We start from the raw sequence: 22060 nt of genomic DNA, 5'->3' as shown, positions 1-22060 counted from the left end.
TCTGTTGTAAGGATTGATTAAGGCTCATTAATTGGAATTATCATATGTGAAGTGAATGCTTACTGAAAAATTACTACAAGCTGGTTCTTTGGGTCTCAACTTGAGATACCTGCAGGATTTATTTTCAGGGGTGCTGAGAGCACACAATTCCAGTGGGAGCTGTGGGTGCTCAGCAACTCTGAAAATCAGGCCCTATTTGGCAGGTTTTCAAAAGAGCTCCTTGTAGATCCCATTGTTCTCAATGGGAGCTACTGAGAGCTACGGGCATTTGAAGACCAGGCAGTATCTGTCTAAAAAGGGACTCCTAAATATAGTGAAAAGAAAAGGAGGACTTGTGGCACCTTAGAGACTAACCAATTTATTAGAGCATCAGCTTTCGTGAGCTACATACAGACTAACACGGCTGTTACTCTGAAACCTAAATAGAGCGCTCACTTCTGAAACTTTGGGCTTAATGACAGTGTAAGCTCTGTGAAAGAATGGGCTGTGTTGAAAGAAGAGGAAGATAGAGGGCAGCCTTGGCTAATGTCTGTATCAATAGTTCAGATTTCAGTAGAAATCCATTGCTGTTAAAAATTGCCACTGGAAAAGCATACGCTGTGTTACCCCAGGCGATGAAGCTCTTCTGGAATCCACCCAGTTAAAAAAAACGATTAAATGTTAATATTGCCATGGTTAATGGTTTTATCCGGCAACTGAAGACAATACTATTAATGAAACATTATCACTGCCGAGACTGATGTTTGCATATAGTGCATGAGAAAGGAAAACGGTCTGCTTCTGGGAAAAGGCACAGCAAGTTGATTATAGATGGGAGGGTCTCGTTCCAGCAGGAAAAGATTCCTCTCACAGCTGTACCCCCTTTGCAGCTGAATTCCCTGTGTGATTAACAAAAAAGCACCTCTTCACACATCCGAGCTGATCTAAATGAGTGAATTTGGATGCTGAGTAGTATCTCTTTGTCCCAATATAGGGATTTACACTCACCACTTCCATTAGAGTTCAGGAGAACTGTGTGTGTATCCTTCTTTCAACATGTTAATTTACTCCATACTTCCTGATCTGGAAGCCATGATGTTTATTTGATAGTAGCAACTGTCTCTACAGCAGGGAATGTTATGAAATTATTCCCACTGCACCAGTGCAGCCGGAGCAGTGAGAGAAGCAGTGGGAGCCATAGTGTAGAAGACACTCCAGTAGCTTCTGGCATTTTTACCACTAGGTTATTTAAACCTGGTGAAAGCAGTTTTAACAACATGTTGGTAAAAACAGGTCTAGCCGTATGGGAACCTTCTCTACATTAGGGCTCCCACCAGTGGTAACATAGGCTCAGCTGAACCAGTGGTAAAATCCTATTGTGCAGAAAAAGCAGAAGAGTCCAGACTGGTTAAAGCAAGAAGCCTATAAATGGAGCAATCAGTTCTTTCTGTCCTGTCCCTTTTGCTGCTGCAGGAACAACCATCCAAAAAGCTTTGTCTAAGAAAATTACTCATTGCCGATGATGGGTGTGAGCAATCAGTGCAGCTGAACGGGTGCCAGGCATGTCTCCATGTGTTGCCAAGGTCAGAGCTGTGTTCTACACAGCTTCAGAAGCAGTGATTAAAACTCATTTCTAAAATTGTGCTGAACATGGTTTGGTCATTGCCGTTGGACTTTGCTGGGCACTGGTTGATGACACCCGTTGTTAGCAAGTGGAAATTTTCTTTGTCCGTTCAAGACTACGCTGTGACCCAATGTGCTTCTGTCCTGCTGACACAGCCTTGCAAAAAATTGTCTGTTACCAAAGCTGGCAACTCAGCTGGGCCTTCCCAAGGACCCCTCTATTTAGCTTAATTGGGGGGTCTATTTTAAGCCTACACCCACTGCTCATATGAAAATGAACCTTATCACCCTGCTAACCATGTGGAGGAGACCCTGTGTTCATAGCCCTTTCCACTAGGAAGTGAAGGGGTCAGATGCTTGGTGGCATTTTTCCTGCCCTTTCTCCACCATATTTCAGCATGGGGGTGGGGGTGGGGGTGGGAGGAAGCACCCAGGGGAAGTAGGAAGAGGGACAGGTGTAGGGCTGGAAGAGATTGCATCATTCCCCCCCCCCCACCTGTCAGTGAAATCCATAGTAAAGGTAATATAGCTCCAGGTTTTAGCACAGAGAGTCACCTCCTGGGAATCACCTCTCTCAGAAGTTCTGGGGACAGGCAGTGACTCAGGAAGAACCCTTTTTAAGACACAAAACACCCTGCATATCCAGCTGCAGCAGATCAAATCCCTGGAATCCCAATAAAGAGTTGATCTGATCATTAATCTCTCTGTAAACACCAATATTGCTCAAAGTAATCAATAACAACAAACCAGGCCAAATTACACGAATCCAAGCTGTATTCCCAGCATCTCAGTAGATGGTAAATGGTGTCTAGACAACACAAATCCATATACACCACTGTAGCTTTCATGGGTCCCTGCTGAAAGCTTTTCCATTGTAAAACTATCCCAACTTTTCATAAACCTGTTCACATAGAGCACTTTATCTCTGTCAGCAGCTTTTCATTTTTGGACAACCACACTAACAATGCTTAGAAGTCCCTATAATCCCACAATTCCTATAGCACAATGCCATGAATGTAATCCATGTAGAGTTAAGTACATTCTGTGCTGAAGAACCACTGTGGATTTTTTGTTAATATCTATATTTTTATTTCTCATCCATCATTTCTATACCACAGTCTCTGTCCCAGATGCAATAGATGTGTATTTATGCTTTAAATTCCGTCACAGTGGATTAGTATGATAGATGAAGAAGAAGAGGATATCAGGCCTGTTGTCTTGTCCGTAGAGTATAAAAATCCCTTCCAGCTCTGTCATATGTGTACGCAAGGTCTCCTTACAGGGAGTTATTTAATGTCATACTTGAAAATATTGCAGGTGGGAGAGGATGGAAATTTAGGGGATATATATGTTCCTGAATATTATTTACAGCCATTACTACAGCTCTTTGTACTATGTGGGAAGCTTTTGTGAGAGGTGTGAAAACATCTGCTCAGGGCCCAATGGCAGTCAAAATAGCTAAGAAAATGTAAGGGTGTTGTAAGAGAGGGGTAGAAAATAAAACTGAACAGATAATGCCATTATATTACTCAATAATATGGTGTCATGTTGAACGTCATATTCATTTTTTGTCATTCCATGGGTACAGCAGCAATAGAAAAGAGCAGGGCAAATGATCAGAGGCATAGAATGGTTTCTCTTTGAGGAGATAGTAAAAGGCCCGGGGCTATTTGGTTTCAGCAGAGATGAACAACAAGCAAATACCAAACAGATTTAAAAGTGTCAAATTTAAAAATAACACAAAGAAAAAATGTTTTACACAACGTATAATTATCCTGTGGAGCTTGCAATATATTATTGAGGCAGAGAGCTTGGTAGGATACAGATTTGTATAATAAGAACCAGCTATAGTCATACCAGTTAATTAAAAAATTATAAGGGCTATCAACCCAAATGATTCAGAATATAAACCAATTCTCCTACAATATTACCAAAAAACTTCCTCCGCAAACAAGTTTCATGCCTTCCTCTGAAGCATCTGGCACTGGCTATTGTTGGAGACCAGGATACTGGACTAGATGGCCCATGTGTCTGATCCAGTTAATATATGTGCTCCAAACAATTTTTCTTGCATGATAGAATAAGAATAATGCAAGACAGAGCATCTTTCCAAGCCAGTCAAATATTCTGTTATCTCTATTAAGAGCATTCAATTCTTTGTTAGTTACCACACTTCAGAGGACATGCAACAAATAATCAAATCCTAATCAAGATTGTCACTAATTTCAAAACTGCTGCTGCAGAGTTCAGCTGGCTTTTGTATTGATTCTTGTAGTAAGCACAGACACCATTTCTCATGAGAAGATTTTCTAGAAGGGAAGCTATCAGAATGATTTCGAAAGCTATTGTCTCAAACTGCAATTTTGCTGAAAGTAACATAGGCAAATTGTGTGCAACTTGTGTAACTCATATTTGCTTCCAGTTTGTAACAGCCATTATTCTTACAGGGTATTTTTGGAGTTATAATCATTACGATTTTTATACATGGGTAAGGGGGATGTAGGTAATGTTTGCCTAATTCCTTTTCAAAACAAAAATGCAGTTGTCTGGGTTATTGCACTTCTGGAAAATGCTCTGATATGATGATGATGGGTGCAGTAGAAGAACCTGAACAGAACAGAATCAATCATTGTAACTACATTTTGTGATTAATTATCAAAAGTGGTATTAGCTCAGCAGTTGTTGAACTGTGGTCAATGGACCACTAGTGTTCTGTGGAAAACCTGCTGGTCACACGATGCTAACAGTCCTCCCTGCTTCTTACTAACTCACATGACAAGAAAACTAGAAATATACCAATCTCTTTCTGAGTATTCCTCTTCCAAGTCATCAGTGCCTGGGGTTGCCACAAGGATGTTCGATGATGAGGGAACTGGAGAGGAGGTGGCTCCTGAGTCATTTTCAGAAATTCTTTAGGAACCTCATTGAACGTCCTCGAGATTTAGGCTCCTAAATTCTAAGTGGCTTTTTAAAATGGGATTTAGGCTTCTAAATCACTTAGGTGCTTTTGAAAATTGTACCCAATCTCTCTACTAAAATGGGGTCCACACATCTCTGAGGGTTTATAAGACATCTTAGTAGCACCAGATGTTCATTTACATGTAATAATGTTCTTGGGCCAGGGGATCTTTTTACATTTAATAATTGCTTGGATTTCAAGGAATAAGTGACCATATTTCAACAAACTTGATTCCGTTGACTTTTAGTCATACTTGAAATGCCACAAGGTATTATATAGTCCTCCCTTAAATAAACCAAGCATTATTTCATTTGTTTATTTTCAAAGGCATTTCACTGATCCATTATAGTTACACTTTGATCTGGTAGCACAAAGGGGACCTACTGTTTGTTCTCGTGCTACAAGCTTGAATGCCAGCCAGAAATGCAAACTTCATGCTGTCCCTTTGGCTCCTGAGTCAGTCTTCTTCCAGATGAGACACTATAAATAGAAAGGCTTATTCTTAAGCCTTATGCACAGTGTTTGGAAGGGAGCACATGTTTTCAGAAGTGATACCTAAAGGAACGGCAGCTCTACAGTTAGTATGCATTATCAGAGCTATCAAAATACCTTGGCCTCCTCATACTTCCAAAGATTGGGAAATACAATAGAAACCACTAAAAGGTTAATATTTTCCAAACATTTTACTAGGGAGATCTCCTGAGTTGAGGGAGATGCTCTGGTATTCATAGACAATGCTGTGTGTAACTGATGGCAAATGCTGAATTGTTGATGGTGAATATTGTATCTGAATTTTTTAGACTTTTCTCCCATGTAGTAATCTCTCAAACCAATCAATTTATGTGAAAATACACAAACTTCTTAGACTGACCTTATTCGTGGAAAGGGGGCTGGGTATATTTTTCAGTGTACTATTGTACTTAGTAAGTAATTTTTTAATGAGAATCAAGCACATTCCTACAAACACTGTATGATTTTATATTCCCTTCTGTTTTGTTGGCTTTCATCCTGCTTTAAAGCAGATTGGAGTAAACAAACACTGTCACAAGGCAAATATAACATTTTTATTTTATTGTATCCAAAGGTTTTTAGAGTGATAAAGGTGGGTGTCTCATTTAAATGGTCATTTTTTAATCTAAATAACCCTCAGAATATTGCAGTGTTGTAAAGTAATGGATCCTGGCAGCTTACAAAGTTAATGTACTAGTGGGGCTCAAGGCTGTAGAATGCTTGGGGAGGGGAGGATTTAAAGGGAAGTCCTGCCTTTTTGTCTTTTAAAGGGGAGAAGGGAAAAAAGAATGCAATGGCAGCAATCAGAAGTTACCTAACATTAAGGAAAAGAGAGAGCAGAGGCTTATTTAGGGAAGTTCAACATATGGCCATGAAGTAGCTGAATACATAGTAAGTTAATAAAGAAAACCTGGTGTCCCAATACACGAGCCGCTGTGTTTCATGTTCCATTACAGCAAATACTTGTAATCCCTTGGTAATGCTAATTACTTTCAAATCGGAAATGTCAGTGTTTGAATGCAGATACCAGGAAATATGAAACCTCATGTTCTCTGAGTAGGCATCACATAGAGTGCTCAATGGGCTAAGGCAGTTATTCAAGGTCTTCCCAACATCTTTCCTTCTGGCTACATTTACTTTTTAGTTCTTTGACCATCCTTTTCTCCGAACATTGACACTGGAAACCCAGTACCTGACTGAACTGGGTGATCATGTTAGTTTTGCCTGGCACACAGCCCATGAGCTGATACCTATTCCCATATAGGGTAACTTTTCACAGAAAAGCCTTGGTTTTCAAAAGGGTTCCTTTTAATTCTTGGTGATACTTTATACATATTTCCAAGGAAAAAGAAAAAATCACCTTTCCCAGTGGCTTGGGGGTTTCCATTGGCAAAGGCACGAACATGATGTGTAACAACTAAGTCACCAGTGGCAGAAAATCCTCATGGGTCCAGCTTGTTAGAACTGCAGTACTGCCAAAACACAGAGGCCCAATAAATACATTGTCTTAATTTTCAATAATTGCTTGGTACACTTGGCTTCTCCCTCTAGGCCCAAACTGTACCTAACCCTTGCATAGGTGCAGTAGACTGGGGAGGGAGCAAGGAGCCTTCCCATGCCCCATTGCAGCTCTATGTAAGGGCAAGAGTCTCTGCTCTCCCAGTGATGGAGGATGCAGCCTGGGCACTGCCTGGAGTGCAACATAGGCCCAGTTGTTTAACCCAACTCTCTTTCCCACAACAGTAAAAAGTTTGTCCCAGGGTAAGAAATATAAATTCGGTCTGGTGACAACAGTATAAACCCCGGCTCTCAAACAGGATAGTTTATAGATGTGCTACAGTAAATGGCTATAGTACTATGCTCACTGCTAATACACAGAACCTTCCACATAATCAGTTTTGAAGGAACAGCAATGGACACTGTGTGGAGTCAAGCACAGGAGTTTATTACGCACAGCACTGGCGGAGTATCACTTTGCTTATTAGGCTCAGAGGCACTGCCCAACAATTAATTACAATAGTTTATATAGGGTGCCATGGGTGGAGAGAAGTGACGGGGAGGGAGTTCCCAAGCCCCTGGACAGGTTCTAGCAGCAAGACGAGATAAGCACAATAAGCCAAGGGTCTAAAAGATTACACAATGGCTCCACCCATGGCTCAAATTAACATATTGCTAACACATAGGTAATTACCCTTAAACTATTTCTATTAAAGTATATAGGTTAAATCCTAATTTTGGGGTCCAGGGGAATGAGGTAGCAGCTCTCCAGTTGACCAAGAGGTACATTCCTGGAGATTTAAAGCAAAAAAGTAATAATTAGTATTTAACAATAACAATTGTTTATAGTTTTATCCTTGCATTTCTGTGAACTGGGATTGGCATACATCTGTGAGTGGAGGGTGTCATTACTCATGTCAATCATGTTAGGCCTCTCCCTGAACTCTGTTCTGGCATCTGAGGGGTATTGTACCACTATCTCCTTCCTGCATCAGGGAGTTAACTTTGAGGCCCTTCTTAGCGTTTTATGTGTCTATAACTCGCGCTAAGGACAGCCAATTACAGCTCACCATCTGGAGTCATGCTGACTCCACTAATCGATTTGAAACGCACAAGGTTGTCTGTCTACCCCAGCTTTCTCTTAGCCACGTATTGTTCTTTGTTAGCTAGCCCTCATGCCCCAGGCCAAGCTGTGGACTCCAGGCCTATATGAAAAGTTCTTAACAGAAATTGTAGTTAAGAGTTTACATCTACATTAAATGGATTATGGCCCTTCAGTTTATGGGCTAATTTGGTATTCCATTTAATTTTACCAAAACCGCTGATAACAAATAATTCATATTAAAGGATTTAATATTTATATTTGTATTTATATTCACACAGGAAAAAGGCGCACATTTTAGCAGTAAGCATAGTTAACCACTGGAACAATTTACCATGGGTTGTGGTGGATTGTTCATCACCGACCATTTTAAAATCAAGATTGGATTTTTTCTAAGATATAAGCACTGGCCACTAGGAATTACTTTGGGGAAGATCCGTGGTCTGTGTACACAAGAAGTCAGACTACATGATCACAGTGGTCCGTTCTGGCCTTGGGATCTATGAATATGTGAAAGTACCTCCACTACCACCTTCTGTGGTTTTGGTTCTTTTATTTTAATTTATTGTAACGAAATCACAGTTCTTATATACATACATAAGTATGGCATTCATGTCATATAGCGGTACAATGTACTTTCAGAGTATGTATACAGCTCATTATAGCATTAGTAACAGCAAACATGAAGTAACACCTAATTAAAATGTGTATTTGTCCATAGATGATTCAATAGAAATAAATGCATAAAACTAATGAAAGAAACCAGAAAAAAATCATAAATATAAAAATATCTATAAATGTCCTTTGTTTAGAACAAATTTGATCTGTTTATGCGGGTATTATAAAGTCACAGATGAGAGAAAGCTGTCGTTTAAAGACAGGTTTCAGAGTAGCAGCCGTGTTAGTCTGTATTCGCAAAAAGAAAAGGAGAACTTGTGGCACCTTAGAGACTAACCAATTTATTTGAGCATGAGCTTTCGTGAGCTACAGCTCACTTCATCGGATGCATACCGTGGAAACTGCAGAAGACATTATATACACAGAGACCATGAAACAATACCTCCTCCCACCCCACTCTCCTGCTGGTAATAGCTTATCTAAAGTGATCATCAAGTTGGGCCATTTCCAGCACAAATCCAGGTTTTCTCACCCTCCGCCCCCTCCCCACACAAACTCACTCTCCTGCTGGTAATAGCCCATCCAAAGTGACCACTCTCTTTAAAATGTGTATGATAATCAAGGTGGGCCATTTCCAGCACAAATACAATGCCATCCACAGCCTCAGAAACAACTCTGACATCATAATCAAAAAGGCTGACAAAGGAGATGCTGTTGTCATCATGAATAGGTCGGAATATGAACAAGAGGCTGCTCGGCAGCTCTCCAACACCACTTTCTACAAGCCATTACCCTATGATCCCACTGAGAGTTACCAAAAGCAACTACAGCATTTGCTCAAGAAACTTCCTGAAAAAGCACAAGATCAAATCTGCACAGACACACCCCTGGAACCCCGACCTGGGATATTCTATCTACTACCCAAGATCCATAAACCTGGAAATCCTGGGTGCCCCATCATCTCAGGTATTGGCACCCTGACAGCAGGATTGTCTGGCTATGTAGACTCCCTCCTCAGGCCCTACGCTACCAGCACTCCCAGCTATCTTTGAGACACCACTGACTTCCTGAGGAAACTACAATCCATCGGTGATCTTCCTGATAACACCCTCCTGGCCACTATGGATGTAGAAGCCCTCTACACCAACATTCCACACAAAGATGGACTACAAGCCATCAAGAACACTATCCCCGATAATGTCATGGCTAACCTGGTGGCTGAACTTTGTGACTTTGTCCTTACCCATAACTATTTTACATTTGGGGACAATGTATACCTTCAGATCAGCGGCACTGCTGTGGGTACCCACATGGCCCCACAGTATGCCAACATTTTTATGGCTGACTTAGAACAACACTTCCTCAGCTCTCGTCCCATAACGCCCCTACTATACTTGCGCTATATTGATGACATCTTCATCATCTGGACCCATGGAAAAGAAGCCCTTGAGGAACTCCACCATGATTTCAACAATTTCCATCCCACCATCAACCTCAGCCCGGTCCAGTCCACACAAGAGATCCACTTCCTGGACACTACAGTGCTAATAAACAATGGTCTCATAAACACCACCCTATACCGGAAACCTACTGACCGCTATTCCTACCTACATGCCTCCAGCTTTCACCCTGACCACACCACACGAACCATCGTCTACAGCCAAGCTCTGTGATACAACCGCATTTGCTCCAACCCCTCAGACAGAGACAAACACCTACAAGATCTCTATCAAGCATTCTTACAACTACAATACCCACCTGCGGAAGTGAAGAAACAGATTGATAGAGCCAGAAGAGTTCCCAGAAGTTACCTACTACAGGACAGGCCTAACAAAGAAAATAACAGAACGCCACTAGCCATCACCTTCAGCCCCCAACTAAAACCCCTCCAATGCATTATTAAGGATCTACAACCTATCCTGAAGGATGACCCAACACTCTCACAAATCTTGGGAGACAGGCCAGTCCTTGCCTACAGACAGCCCCCCAACCTGAAGCAAATACTCACCAACAACCACATACCAAACAACAGAATCACTAACCCAGGAACCTATCCTTGCAACAAAGCCGGTTGCCAACTGTGCCCACGTATCTATTCAGGGGACACCATCACAGGGCCTAATAACATCAGCCACACTATCAGAGGCTCGTTCACCTGCACATCCACCAATGTGATATATGCCATCATGTGCCAGCAATGCCCCTCTGCCATGTACATTGGTCAAACTAGACAATCTCTACGTAAAAGAATAAATGGACACAAATCAGATGTCAAGAATTATAACATTCATAAACCAGTCGGAGAACACTTCAATCTCTCTGGTCACGCAATCACAGACATGAAGGTCGCTATCTTACAACAAAAAAACTTCAAATCCAGACTCCAGCGAGAAACTGCTGAATTGGAATTCATTTGCAAATTGGATACTATTAATTTAGGCTTAAATAGAGACTGGGAGTGGCTAAGTCATTATGCAAGGTAGCCTATTTCCCCTTGTTTTTTTCTACCCCCCCCCCCCCAACGTTCTGGTTAAACTTGGATTTATGCTGGAAATGGCCCACCTTGATTATCATGCACATTGTAAGGAGAGTGGTCAGTTTGGATGAGCTATTGCCAGCAGGAGAGTGAGTTTGTGTGTGTATGGGGGTGAGGGGGTGAGAAAACCTGGATTTGTGCTGGAAATGGCCCACCTTGATTATCATGCACATTGTAGGGAGAGTGGTCGCTTTGGATAAGCTATTACCAGCAGGAGAGTGAGTTTTTGTGTGTGTGTTTTTTTGAAAAAAAAAAAAAAAAAAAAGAGGGGGTGGGGGGGTGAGAAAACCTGTATTTGTGCTGGAAATGGCCCACCTTGATTTTCATACACATTGTGAGGAGAGTGGTCACTTTGGATAAGCTATTACCAGCAGGAGAGTGAGTTTGTGTGTGTGGTTTTTGGAGAGGGGTGGGGGGGGTGAGAAAACCTGGATTTGTGCTGGAAATGGCCCACCTTGATTATCATACACATTTTAAAGAGAGTGGTCACTTTGGATGGGCTATTACCAGCAGGAGAGTGAGTTTTTGTGGGGGGGGGGGCGGAGGGTGAGAAAACCTGGATTTGTGCTGGAAATGGCCCATCTTGATGATCACTTTAGATAAGCTATTACCAGCAGGAGAGTGGGGTGGGAGGAGGTATTGTTTCATGGTCTCTGTGTATATAATGTCTTCTGCAGTTTCCACGGTATGCATCCGATGAAGTGAGCTGTAGCTCACAAAAGCTCATGCTCAAATAAATTGGTTAGTCTCTAAGGTGCCACAAGTACTCCTTTTCTTTCTGTCGTTTAAAGACATGGTCTTGTGGGGTACCATGCACCCTCACATCTGTTAAAGTCAGTGATCTATCTCTGATCCAACCCTCAGCCCTGATCCAACAAAGCATTAAACATATGCTTTAGTTTGAGCACACAAGTAATCCCATTAATTTCAATGGGACTTTATACGCTAATCAAAGATGATTGCAACTAAATGTTGTTATTGTTAGTGACATTGCAGACACCACCATGTGATAACAGTCTTCCATATGTCCCACTGGTCATAGAAATAGCAAGAGCAACTGCATATTTCAGTGACAGTACTTTATATAATGCCTTCCTTTTACTCATTTTATATACTATATATGTTTAAGCACATTAGAAGCACACACAGAACTAATTTGTAAGTTGCATTTGTATATGTTACTATTGCAAGAAATGCAACAAAATTTCCAATATTCCAACTTGATGTTAAAGTGATGAATATAAGGAATGAGCAAACTAATCATGTTCAGACTCTTTCTGTATTTGACACAGGTGGGACACATCACTTGGAGATTTAATTTTTTCCAGACAGTATCTGCAGATTACCACCATTGTGCCATCCACCTCTGTTTATGGATTTGGTGAACATGAACATCCATCCTTTAAGCACAATATGAATTTTGTTAATTATGCAATGTTTTCCAGAGACCAGCCACCAACGGTAAGTCATTTAATGCAGCATCTGGTGCTGGGATCATACTGTAAAAATTAAATGGCAAAATAAAATAATATCAGATTAATAGCATTACTATATGACAAGAGGTGTTATTTTTGAATTAACAGCAAAGAACATAAAATGGGTTTCATAAAATGTTATGGAAATACAACAAAATATAATTAGCTAAATAGTAAGATCACTGGGTATTTTACAGTGATTTGGAAACTTGGCATAAGAAACATTCTTCGTTCCTAGTAAAAAATATTCCATGTGTCAAGGCTCTGATTCAGCATAGTATTTAAGCTCATGCTTAAATTCATCCCTATACATCCAAGCATTTAAGAATGACTTCAAGGGGATTAAAATTAGGCACATTCTTAAATGCTTGGCTGAGTTGCAGCTTAAATGCTGGTCTGTCAATGATATATTCTCATTAGCAGTGAATTTCTTAGCCTGGTCATTCAGGAGCATTTGCCTGAATGCCAGAGTGCTATAGTCCATGGCTAAGAGTTTAAATAAGATAAGATAAAAGTGACAATGTTGAGGCTAAAAATATCTCTTGTTCTATTGATGAAGCTTTACATTAGTTATGCAAATAACCCATTTCAGCTATGAACTAATAAATGTCCTTGTCTGTGTATGTGTTTTTGGTTGACAAAGATTGTGAAAGATTGGCAAAACAAGCTCTATATAATCCATTTTTGATGTTTCAGCCATTTACCAATCTTTATGGAGTTCATCCTTTTTATATGTGCATCGAGAATGACTCAAATACTCACGGTATCCTCTTACTGAACTCCAATGCACAAGGTAATACAGTATATGATCCATACATATATAGATTAAGTATAGAAAGATGTTAAATTGCTTCTGTTATATATAAATAACTCTTTTCACTAATGACTTTTAAACATACAAATATGTGACAGGATTTCTAAAATATTACACATATCATAAGTGAGTTTCCAGGGACCATTATTATGTTCTCAAAGAGACTTCATTGCAATTCCTGTAAAACAAGGTAAAATATACACTTTCAACTAAAATTATATGATTGATTAACTTTTTAAAACTAGATGCAAGGGTAGAGAAAGTTGAAGTCAATAGAAATTTCCTCTGGGACTGACACCAGCAAAATAAGTCAATTTAGGTTAGTATTGTGCTCAATCTGAGAAGAATAGCTTTGCATGTTACCATGGTCACCTCACTGTATTAATCTAATACTGTAAATTTTGAAAAGGGGAATCTTCACTAAAGCTATGAAATCAATTTCTCTGGCAGGCAATGACTTCCAGTAAAAAATTAGATGTGTATATATTCTATGGAGGAGCTTTAGACGCATGTGGGTGATTCCTTTATCTATAAATGAAATTAAGAAACACAAAACCTTGCAATATATTTTATGTGCATTTGTTATTGTGCAGAATAGAATAAATCTGGAAATATAGCTCACAGCACCATAGTAGCTTACTACTGTTATACACATTTCCTTATTTCGCTTTGTCCATACAGTGTGCCATCCATGTAAGACAGGACCGCCTTGCAAGGGTGCCTGTTTCTGTTTTGTGATGCTGGAAGATAGACGATTTGTACTTGTTCTGTGGGCTGTGTGGGTGGGATATGTGTTTAAAGTAAGTGTCTGGCTAACCTACTTGGCAGCTGTGCACTGAAGGGTTCAGAATGCATAGGACTGGCACTGAGGCAATTTCTACTGTGTGCAACACTTCTGTTTTCTTCTTTCAGATATTACTCTGAGTCCAAATCCATCCTTAACCTTCCGCACCATTGGAGGGATCCTCGACTTCTATGTATTTCTTGGCCCAACTCCTGAATATGTAGTACAGCAATACACAGAGGTTAGTAGAGAATTAGCTGCGGCACACAGGATCATGTACTATAAAGAAACCCTTAATTATCCGTATTGTCAGATAATTTGATTATAAATTTGTCCATCGGTTATGTTTACATCAAACTGGAGCTTATTGGCAAAACTTTTATACCTCCATCTGGGCAAAGTTTTTGTAAAAACCCTATAGGCTTTAATTGGGATGTGACTAATATAAATTGTTCAAAGAATCTATATAATTTAATAGTGAATGTGATCAGCATTTCTATAGGCATTTGAATCAAACTGTAGAATTCTATAGCAGAGATGGATTTTCTATTTAAGTTCTCTAGGAAAAGTTCTCTCTATCAATATATCTGGGTTCTTATAACAGTATATGATCACCTCCCAACACCTAATAACCAAAATCACAATAGGACAGTGATTTAATTTTCCTCCCTGTTTAGCCCAAGTCTGCTAGGTCGATGATTAATATTTATTTTTATTCCCTCCCCGCTCTCTCTTCCTAGGGTTACCCTGTACTTTTCTTGCACAGAGCAATAATCATAACATTTTTCAAAGCACAAAAAGCTTTTAACAGTATTTTATCCTCATTAATGTTGGAGTTCTGATTGTAGCCCCTTTTTTGCCACCTGCAAATTATTAGATTCGTGGGAGAAGTTCCGGTTCCTACAGGCGCTCATTATGCATTTGGATGAGAAAGACAGGGAGAGATTCTAATCCTTTTTGATTTTTGTTTCACTCAGTTTTGTGAGTCGGAGAGTTTGTGAACATAGGAAGCAAGAATGAAGAAATTAGTCTGTTCCTTTAACATGATTAAAGCAGGTATTTTTGCTTAATAATATAAATCTGCAATAGTATTTGACTTCATTTGAATACATGAAGACAGATCCCAGAACTGATCTGGATCCAAATTTTCTGAAGGTTCAAGGTAGTTTGGATCTGGTGATCACATTCAGGTCCATCTCTAACATGAACTTATTGTTATCATTGCAGCTGAGGAAACAAACTGACGTACAAAGAGGGGTAAGAGCAGGGTGAAGCTGTGTACAGGATTTCCCCAGGGGTTTTATAAAAAAGTAAATATTGTCTGAGCACCAATAGCATAAGGAGGTATCTCAGAAGGCAGAGAATAGGGGGAGCATCCAGGCTTATCTTTATATATATATGGCCCACTGCAGCTTCATACATAGACTATTTTATATCTCATACAGTAGGGTGACCAAAATGCACATTCTGGTTGCTCCCCTCTAAATGTTGTTGCTCTAGGTCTTGTGGTCGCTACAAAATTCTTTACTATTTTGCCTTTGTAAACAAATAACATCACTATGGTATTCACTATATTCCCTGTAAGAAGTAGAATCAACACCATGGTAATGTTAATGGCTTGCAAAGCCAATTGTAAAGATTTGAATGGTAACCACTGTAATTATCAGGAGAAAAATTATGAATGTCACTACTTAGATCCATGGTGTTTCTTCTGCCACCTTTACCCCGCCCTCGCGTCTTCCTTTCTTTGTTTCCCTATCCTGTCATCCAAGTCCCTCTCTTTCTCTTCTCTTCCTTTCAGTTTGTCTCTTATCCATTTTTGTTTTTCTATTCTGTAATTTTCCCCATTTTCATGCACCTCTGCACATGCCTGAGTGTGTATGCGCACGCCCACGCACACACGGAGCTGACAAAAGTGATGTGACAAGCCTCTGATGCAGTGCAAGACTGACTCTCTGGGAATAAGCTGTGTCATTTTGTTTGGCATCAAGCACTTTACACTTGGAGCTGGCAGGAGACTGAAACTGATTAGGATTTCCCTCTACAGCCAGCTTCTTGTTCAAAGTGCTGGATGGCAGAGAACAAGCATAAAGGTTGGCCCATAATTAGGGCCCTTCCAAATTCACGGCCATGAAAAAAGCATCACGGACTGCGAAATCTGGTCTTTTGTGTGCTTTTACCCTGAACTATACAGATTTCACAGGGGAGACGAGAGTTTCTCGAATTGCGGGTCCTGACCCAAAAAGGAGTTGTGGGGGGTGGGGGTGTAGAAGGTTATTTTAGGGGGGGTTGTGGTATTGCCACCCTTACTTCTGTGCTGCCTTCAGAGCTGAGTGGCCGGAAAGTGGTGGCTGTTGGCTGGCTGCCCAGCTCTGAAGGCAGCGCCCTGCCAACAGCAGTGTAGAAATAAGGGAGGCAATACCACCCCTTCCCCCCCCCCACAATATCCTCGCCACCCCACGCAACTCCTTTTTGGGTCAGGACCCCTACAATTACTGTGAAATTTCAGATTTAAATAGCTGAAATCATGAAATTTACTATTTTTAAAATCCTTTGACCATTAAACTGACCAAAATGGACTACGAATTTGATAGGGCTGTACCCATAATATATGTGACGCCGACCACAAATGCATTTCGGGGAAACACTGGATTAATACAACAGTGCTTCTATACCACAGACCTGGATTAGGTAATCAGATACTATGATGACCAGTGCCCTAGAAATACATTAATGTTCTCCCCATATGACCAAGAGGAACAAAGTTTGCTGGTAATATCTTAGTCCCCATTTATTCATGTTGCAAAATCACCATTTTTCAGCTACAGAGACCAACTGCAAGATTTACATAAAAATAGAAAAAGGATGGGTTGGAGTGGGGAAATATTACTCTTTTCCTACGGTGGGACTGGATAACTCCACTTGCACTCCGGTAAGGAGAGAACTCAGTTTGTTTCTGTTTGTCTGATGGACCTCCAGAGGTAAAAGCATGAGCGGCTACAGCTTGAGCCAAAGAGTCCTGGGTCTCTAGCTGGGCTATAATAGACTCATCTCTTCTGCAGATTGGGCACAGAGGAAGGCCTGTAACACATACTGACCAATGGATTACATTACTATTCCAGAAAAGGCAAGATCTTTCCGGTTTTTCGTTTCTGCCAAGGGGAAAGGGATCCTCTAAAATTGCATGAAGGAAAAAGAACCTTGTTTGGTTTGGATGATTAGCTACCATCACTGTAGGGACCAGTGTTGTATACTGTGCTTTGTTTAAATAATCACAGAATCCCAGGACTGGAAGGGACCTCGAGAGGTCATCTAGTCCAGTTCCCTGCACTCATAGCAGGACAAAGTACTATCTAGACCACCCCTGACAGGTGTTTGTCTAACCTGTTCTTAAAAATCTCCAATGATTCAGAGTCCACAATCTCCCTGGGCAATTTATTCCAGTGCTTAACCACCCTGACAGGAAGTTTTTCCTAATGTCCAACCTAAACCTCCCTTGCTGCAATTTAAGCCCATTGCTTCTTGTCCCATCCTCAGAGGTTAAGGAGAACAATTTTTCTCCCTTCTCCTTGTAACAACCTTTCAACAACCTTAAAAACTGTTTTCGTGTCCCCTCTCAGTCTTCTCTTCTACAGACTAAACAAACCCATTTTTTTCTATCTTCCCTCACGGGTCATGTTTTCTAGACCTTTAATCATTTTTGCTGCTCTTCTCTTGACTTTCTCCAGTTTGTCCACATCTTTCCTGAAATGTAGCACCCTGAACTGGACACAATATTCCTGTTGAGGCCTAATCAGTGTGGAGTAGAGTGAAATAATTGCTTCTTGTGTCTTGCTTACAATACTCTGCTAATACATCCCAGAATGGTGTTCACTTTTTTTGCAGCAGTGTTACACTGTTGACTCATATTCAGCTTGTGATCCACTATGACCCCCAGATCCCTTTCCATAATACTCCTTCCTAGGCAGTCATTTCCCATGTTGTATGTGTGCAACTGAATGTTCCTTCCTAAATGGAGTAATTTGCATTTGTCCTTGTTGAATTTCATCCTATTTACTTCAGACCATTTCTCCAGTTTGTCCAGATCATTTTAAATTATGATCCTATTCTCCAAACCACTTGTAACCCCTCCCGGCTTGGTATCGTCCACGAGGTCTTGTGTACAATATAACTTTTAAAGGAACTTTTTTTACCCAGTTAGTGAAATACCTAGCTCTAAACACACCTTATGTGCACATGCAACATTACTAATGCAGCCAGGTGCTGTGGCTGCTAATCATGCATTCCCCTTGTCAAAAGCTTAAGCATTCAGAAATTACAATGATGGGGCCATGTAAAAACTGTGGAAGACAGATAGAAGCCTGTCCTAGCACATGGTTTCCTTATTGTAATCAGTTTTCAACGTTGTTATTTTTCTGGACAGACGGGAATTCCGAACTAAGCTATGTAGCTTGTTTGGCTGGTCTTCCTTCCAACTAGCTGTGTGTGTAGTAGGATGTCACAGAGTGCTAGTCTCCAAGGGCAGGTCTTCATACCCACCAGATCGGCGGGTAGTGATTGATCTAGTGGGGATCGATTTATTGCATCTCACCTAGATGCGATAAATCGATCCCCGAACACGCTCCCCATCAATTCCGGAACTCCAGCTCGCGAAAGGCGGAAGCGGAGTCGACGGGGGAGTGGCAGCAGTCGCGTAGCTGAAGTTGCGTATCTTAGGTCGGTCCCCTCCCCCGCCCCCCAGTGTAGACCAGGGCTAAGTGTTGCTGATGCCACTCTCGGTGTATGTGTATGCCTCTGGATGCTCCATCCACAGCTGCCCAGATTTTCCTACAATGCACTAAACATGGTTCACCCACAATTGTGAGGCAGAAAAGCTGCAGTGTGTGCTCTCATGCTAGCTGTTCAATTCTTCTTTCAATTACAATGCCACTGCATTGCAAATCATCACAAAAAAAGAGGCTGCAAAGCCGGTGAATTCCCCTGTGCAGCAGGAACCCAGGGGTGGGACAGAGCTGGTCTAGTGCCTGTTTGGCACCCACCCACATTTCCTGGCATAGGATGTGTGGCCTGTGAAATGGGGATGTAGCTGGAGTACGCTGGCATTCCATTTATTCCTGGGTGCTGGAATAGTCCATTGGGCCATGGGCAGCCAGGTGTAAATTAGAGCAGCTTGTAGCGATCTATTGTACTAGAATATAATAGCATGGTTTGGAATTTAATCCCAATCACGCATCATAGCCACACAACATTGTACTCTGACCATTTTCTAAAACAGTAATGTCTCGGGAGCAGGAATGAACTGCAAGGTAGAGGAACAAAATAAGTGGTAAGAAACCTGTCTGAACCATTTCTGTATTATGCTTCTCTGGGCTTTGATTATTTTACGTGCTGCATTTCAAAATTGTGGGTCGAGAAAACAAACCAGGGACAGCACAGAGGGAAATGTTTTGCGACCTCGGCATCTGTCAGGATTCAGAGATATTAACTAAGCTTTGAAAGGTTCAAGCCTTCCTTCACAGGTGCAATCACATGCTGTTTTTAGAGCAGTTAGGCTGAGTTTTGCTAATGAAAAGCCAAGTAATTGGACTGGAGACTGCAGACATCATGAAACCATATTTGCCAGTGTCTAATGAGGGGAGAATCACTGCCTGCTGCTGGTTTGCTCCCCTCCTCATTAAACACGTTCCCAATTGGGCAGGGAACTCATGTAAATAAATAGCCTGTTTGGGAATGTGAGGAGCAATTGCTATTCAGTGGTCTGAGAACTGCTTCAAAAGAAGTGACAGGTCACTTGGTTCTCCTGGTTACTAAAGGCCAGGAGGTTTATTAATTGTGCTCCTGCACAGACAATTACTGCCCCAGCAGTGCCAAGGAAGAGACCCCATAAAGAAACGCCAAAGAAGCACATGCACATGACAAAGTGCTGGGTGGTAGGGTGTGTAATTGCAATATTAGTGCATGCAAAACACAGGGGTACATCCAAACTCCTCAGGGTTAAAGCCAACGATATCAGGGACCCAACACAAGGGCTATCCTGGCAGTTTTTAGGAAAATGAAGGTTACTTACTTGTAACCAAGGATCTTTGAGATGGACCCAGCACATTCACCCTCTTGGAATAGGTGCTGACCAGTGCAGCTGCATGGTGGTCCCTGGGGTAAGCAGTGCCTCTGGTGTTCGTGCTTGCGTGCTCCCTTTTGCCTCTGCCCTCAGCATTTCATCATGTTCTGAGGGCCCTGCTGTAAAAGGCGCCACGGCAGCAGATCCTGCCTCTGTTACTTCCACAGAAGAAGGGAAGGAGGGTGGGGGAGTGCAAATATGCAGAGTCCCATCTTGAAGAACCTAGTTTACAAGGAAGTAACCTTCATCTCTTCTTCAAGTGTCCTCTGCATATTCCCACTCTTTCAATAGTTTGGCGAACAGTATATAGTAAAATGGCTGGTGGGACAAGATGTCCTAATTAAAGAGAGATTGGAGAACTGTCGTGCCAAACCTACCAGCTATGTCTAATGCATAATCTTTAGTAAAAGGATGTATTGAGCTCCTTTTGGCTGCTTTACAAATTTCTATTAATGGGAGGTGTTTGAAGTATGCTGCTGAAGTAGCAACTGCCCTAGTAGAATGGGTTTTAATAGCAGCAGAAGTGATTGTGATGCTTTCTCTACTCTCTTCTATATAGTGTCTGACCCATCTAGTTTAAGCAGAAAAAGCTTTTCCTTTATAATTATCTGAATAGGTAACAGTTTATGAACAATCCTGAACATTTTTGTTCTATCCAAATAATTAGTTAAAACTCTTTTAGCATCCAAACAATGTAACTTTGATTCACTTTTATGAAGTTTTCAAAAGAATACTGGAAGGTTAATACATCATTGATTAACATGAAAATCAGAAATTATTTTAGGTAAAAATTTTGGGTGCAGCCAGAGCACTACTTTGTCCTTGCTCTTGAACAAAAGTGGTATTTGGTATTGAGGCTGATGGCAAAGAGGTCTATGCTTGGAAATTTCCAAGGATTGAAGATGTCCTGAATCACTGATTGCTTCAGAGACCATTTATAACTCTGCAAAGAGTCTCTACTCAGTTGGTCGATTAGTTAGTTCTGAGATCCCTATATGCAATGCAGTTAGATAAATTTTGTGACATATACACCAGTCCCATAGTTTTATTGCTTCTCGGCAAAGTTGTAATGATCTGTTTATTTACATACTACATCGCTGTCATTGTCCTTGGCAACTTGAACCACAGAGCCCTGAATTTGGGGAAGGAAGGATCTGAGTGCTAAATGGACATTGATATGAAGTTATAATTGTTGCAGATTCCACAGACTCCTTGCCATTAATGTGCTAAGATGCGCACTCCAACTGTTCTTGGAAGCATCTGTTCTAGCTGTTACTGAAATAGGCAATGGATTGAACATCACTCTTTTCAGTAGATTCATGGGCTTCAGTCTCCATAGGAGAGCATCTGAGGCCTTCGCTGGGACTGTAAGCACCATGTGCATACTGCACATTTTTGGCTTGAAATTTCTTGAAACCCAGCGTTGAAGAAGACTCATTCTGAGCCTTGTGGTAAGAATGTAGGGTGTGTGACAAAGTTCCTCCTCTGCCTTGGTGGTTCCTGCGCTTATTGGCAGATTTTGCTTGCCTCAGAGATTCACAGTAGCCCTCAGTTTGGCCATTTTCGTGGCTCAAATCTGCGTTCTCGGCTCCCATTGGCTGCGGTTCGCCACTCCAGGCCAATGGGAGTGTGGGGATGTTTACCTGGCACATCCCTTGACCCATGCTGTTTCCTGCAGCCCCCATTGACCTGCAGTGGCAAACCATGGCTAGTGGGAGCCGCGATCGGCTGAACCTGTGGGTGTGGCAGGTAAACAAACCGGTCCGGCCCAGCAGGGTCTTTCCCTGAACAAGTGGCCGACCGGCTTTGAGAACCACTGCTCTAGGAGGTACGCTCTCACTACTCTGGAGTTGAGAACTGCTCCTGTGAAAGAGTTTGGAGATTGTTTGTTTTTGCTGGATACATTATGGATTTTTTCTTGTTTATCAGAAAACCTAGTTTTTGGAACAGAGACTGTGTGAAAAGAATTACTAGGTTCAACTCATCTTTGGCATGAACTTTCAGAAGCCAGTCACTGGCATATGGAAAAATGAAAATTCCTTGTC

The 22060-nt window shown here is 41.3% G+C and overlaps 1 protein-coding gene across 1 annotated transcript in view; it reads left to right on the top strand.

Annotated features, from left to right (window-relative positions):
• LOC140910706 (sucrase-isomaltase, intestinal-like) overlaps window positions 1–22060 on the top strand; it is a 98657-nt gene that overhangs the window by 1937 nt on the left and 74660 nt on the right. Inside the window, exons 3-5 of the mRNA XM_073342416.1 lie at window positions 12117–12285; window positions 12996–13092; window positions 14026–14138. Coding sequence (XP_073198517.1) covers window positions 12117–12285; window positions 12996–13092; window positions 14026–14138 — 379 coding nt within the window. The remainder of the gene's footprint in view (window positions 1–12116; window positions 12286–12995; window positions 13093–14025; window positions 14139–22060) is intronic.

This window comes from Lepidochelys kempii, chromosome 1, assembly GCF_965140265.1.
Source record: "Lepidochelys kempii isolate rLepKem1 chromosome 1, rLepKem1.hap2, whole genome shotgun sequence".
Lineage (NCBI taxonomy): Eukaryota > Metazoa > Chordata > Testudines > Cheloniidae > Lepidochelys > Lepidochelys kempii.
Note: the sequence above shows the minus strand (reverse complement) of the source record. Positions and strands in the feature narration are given on the sequence as shown.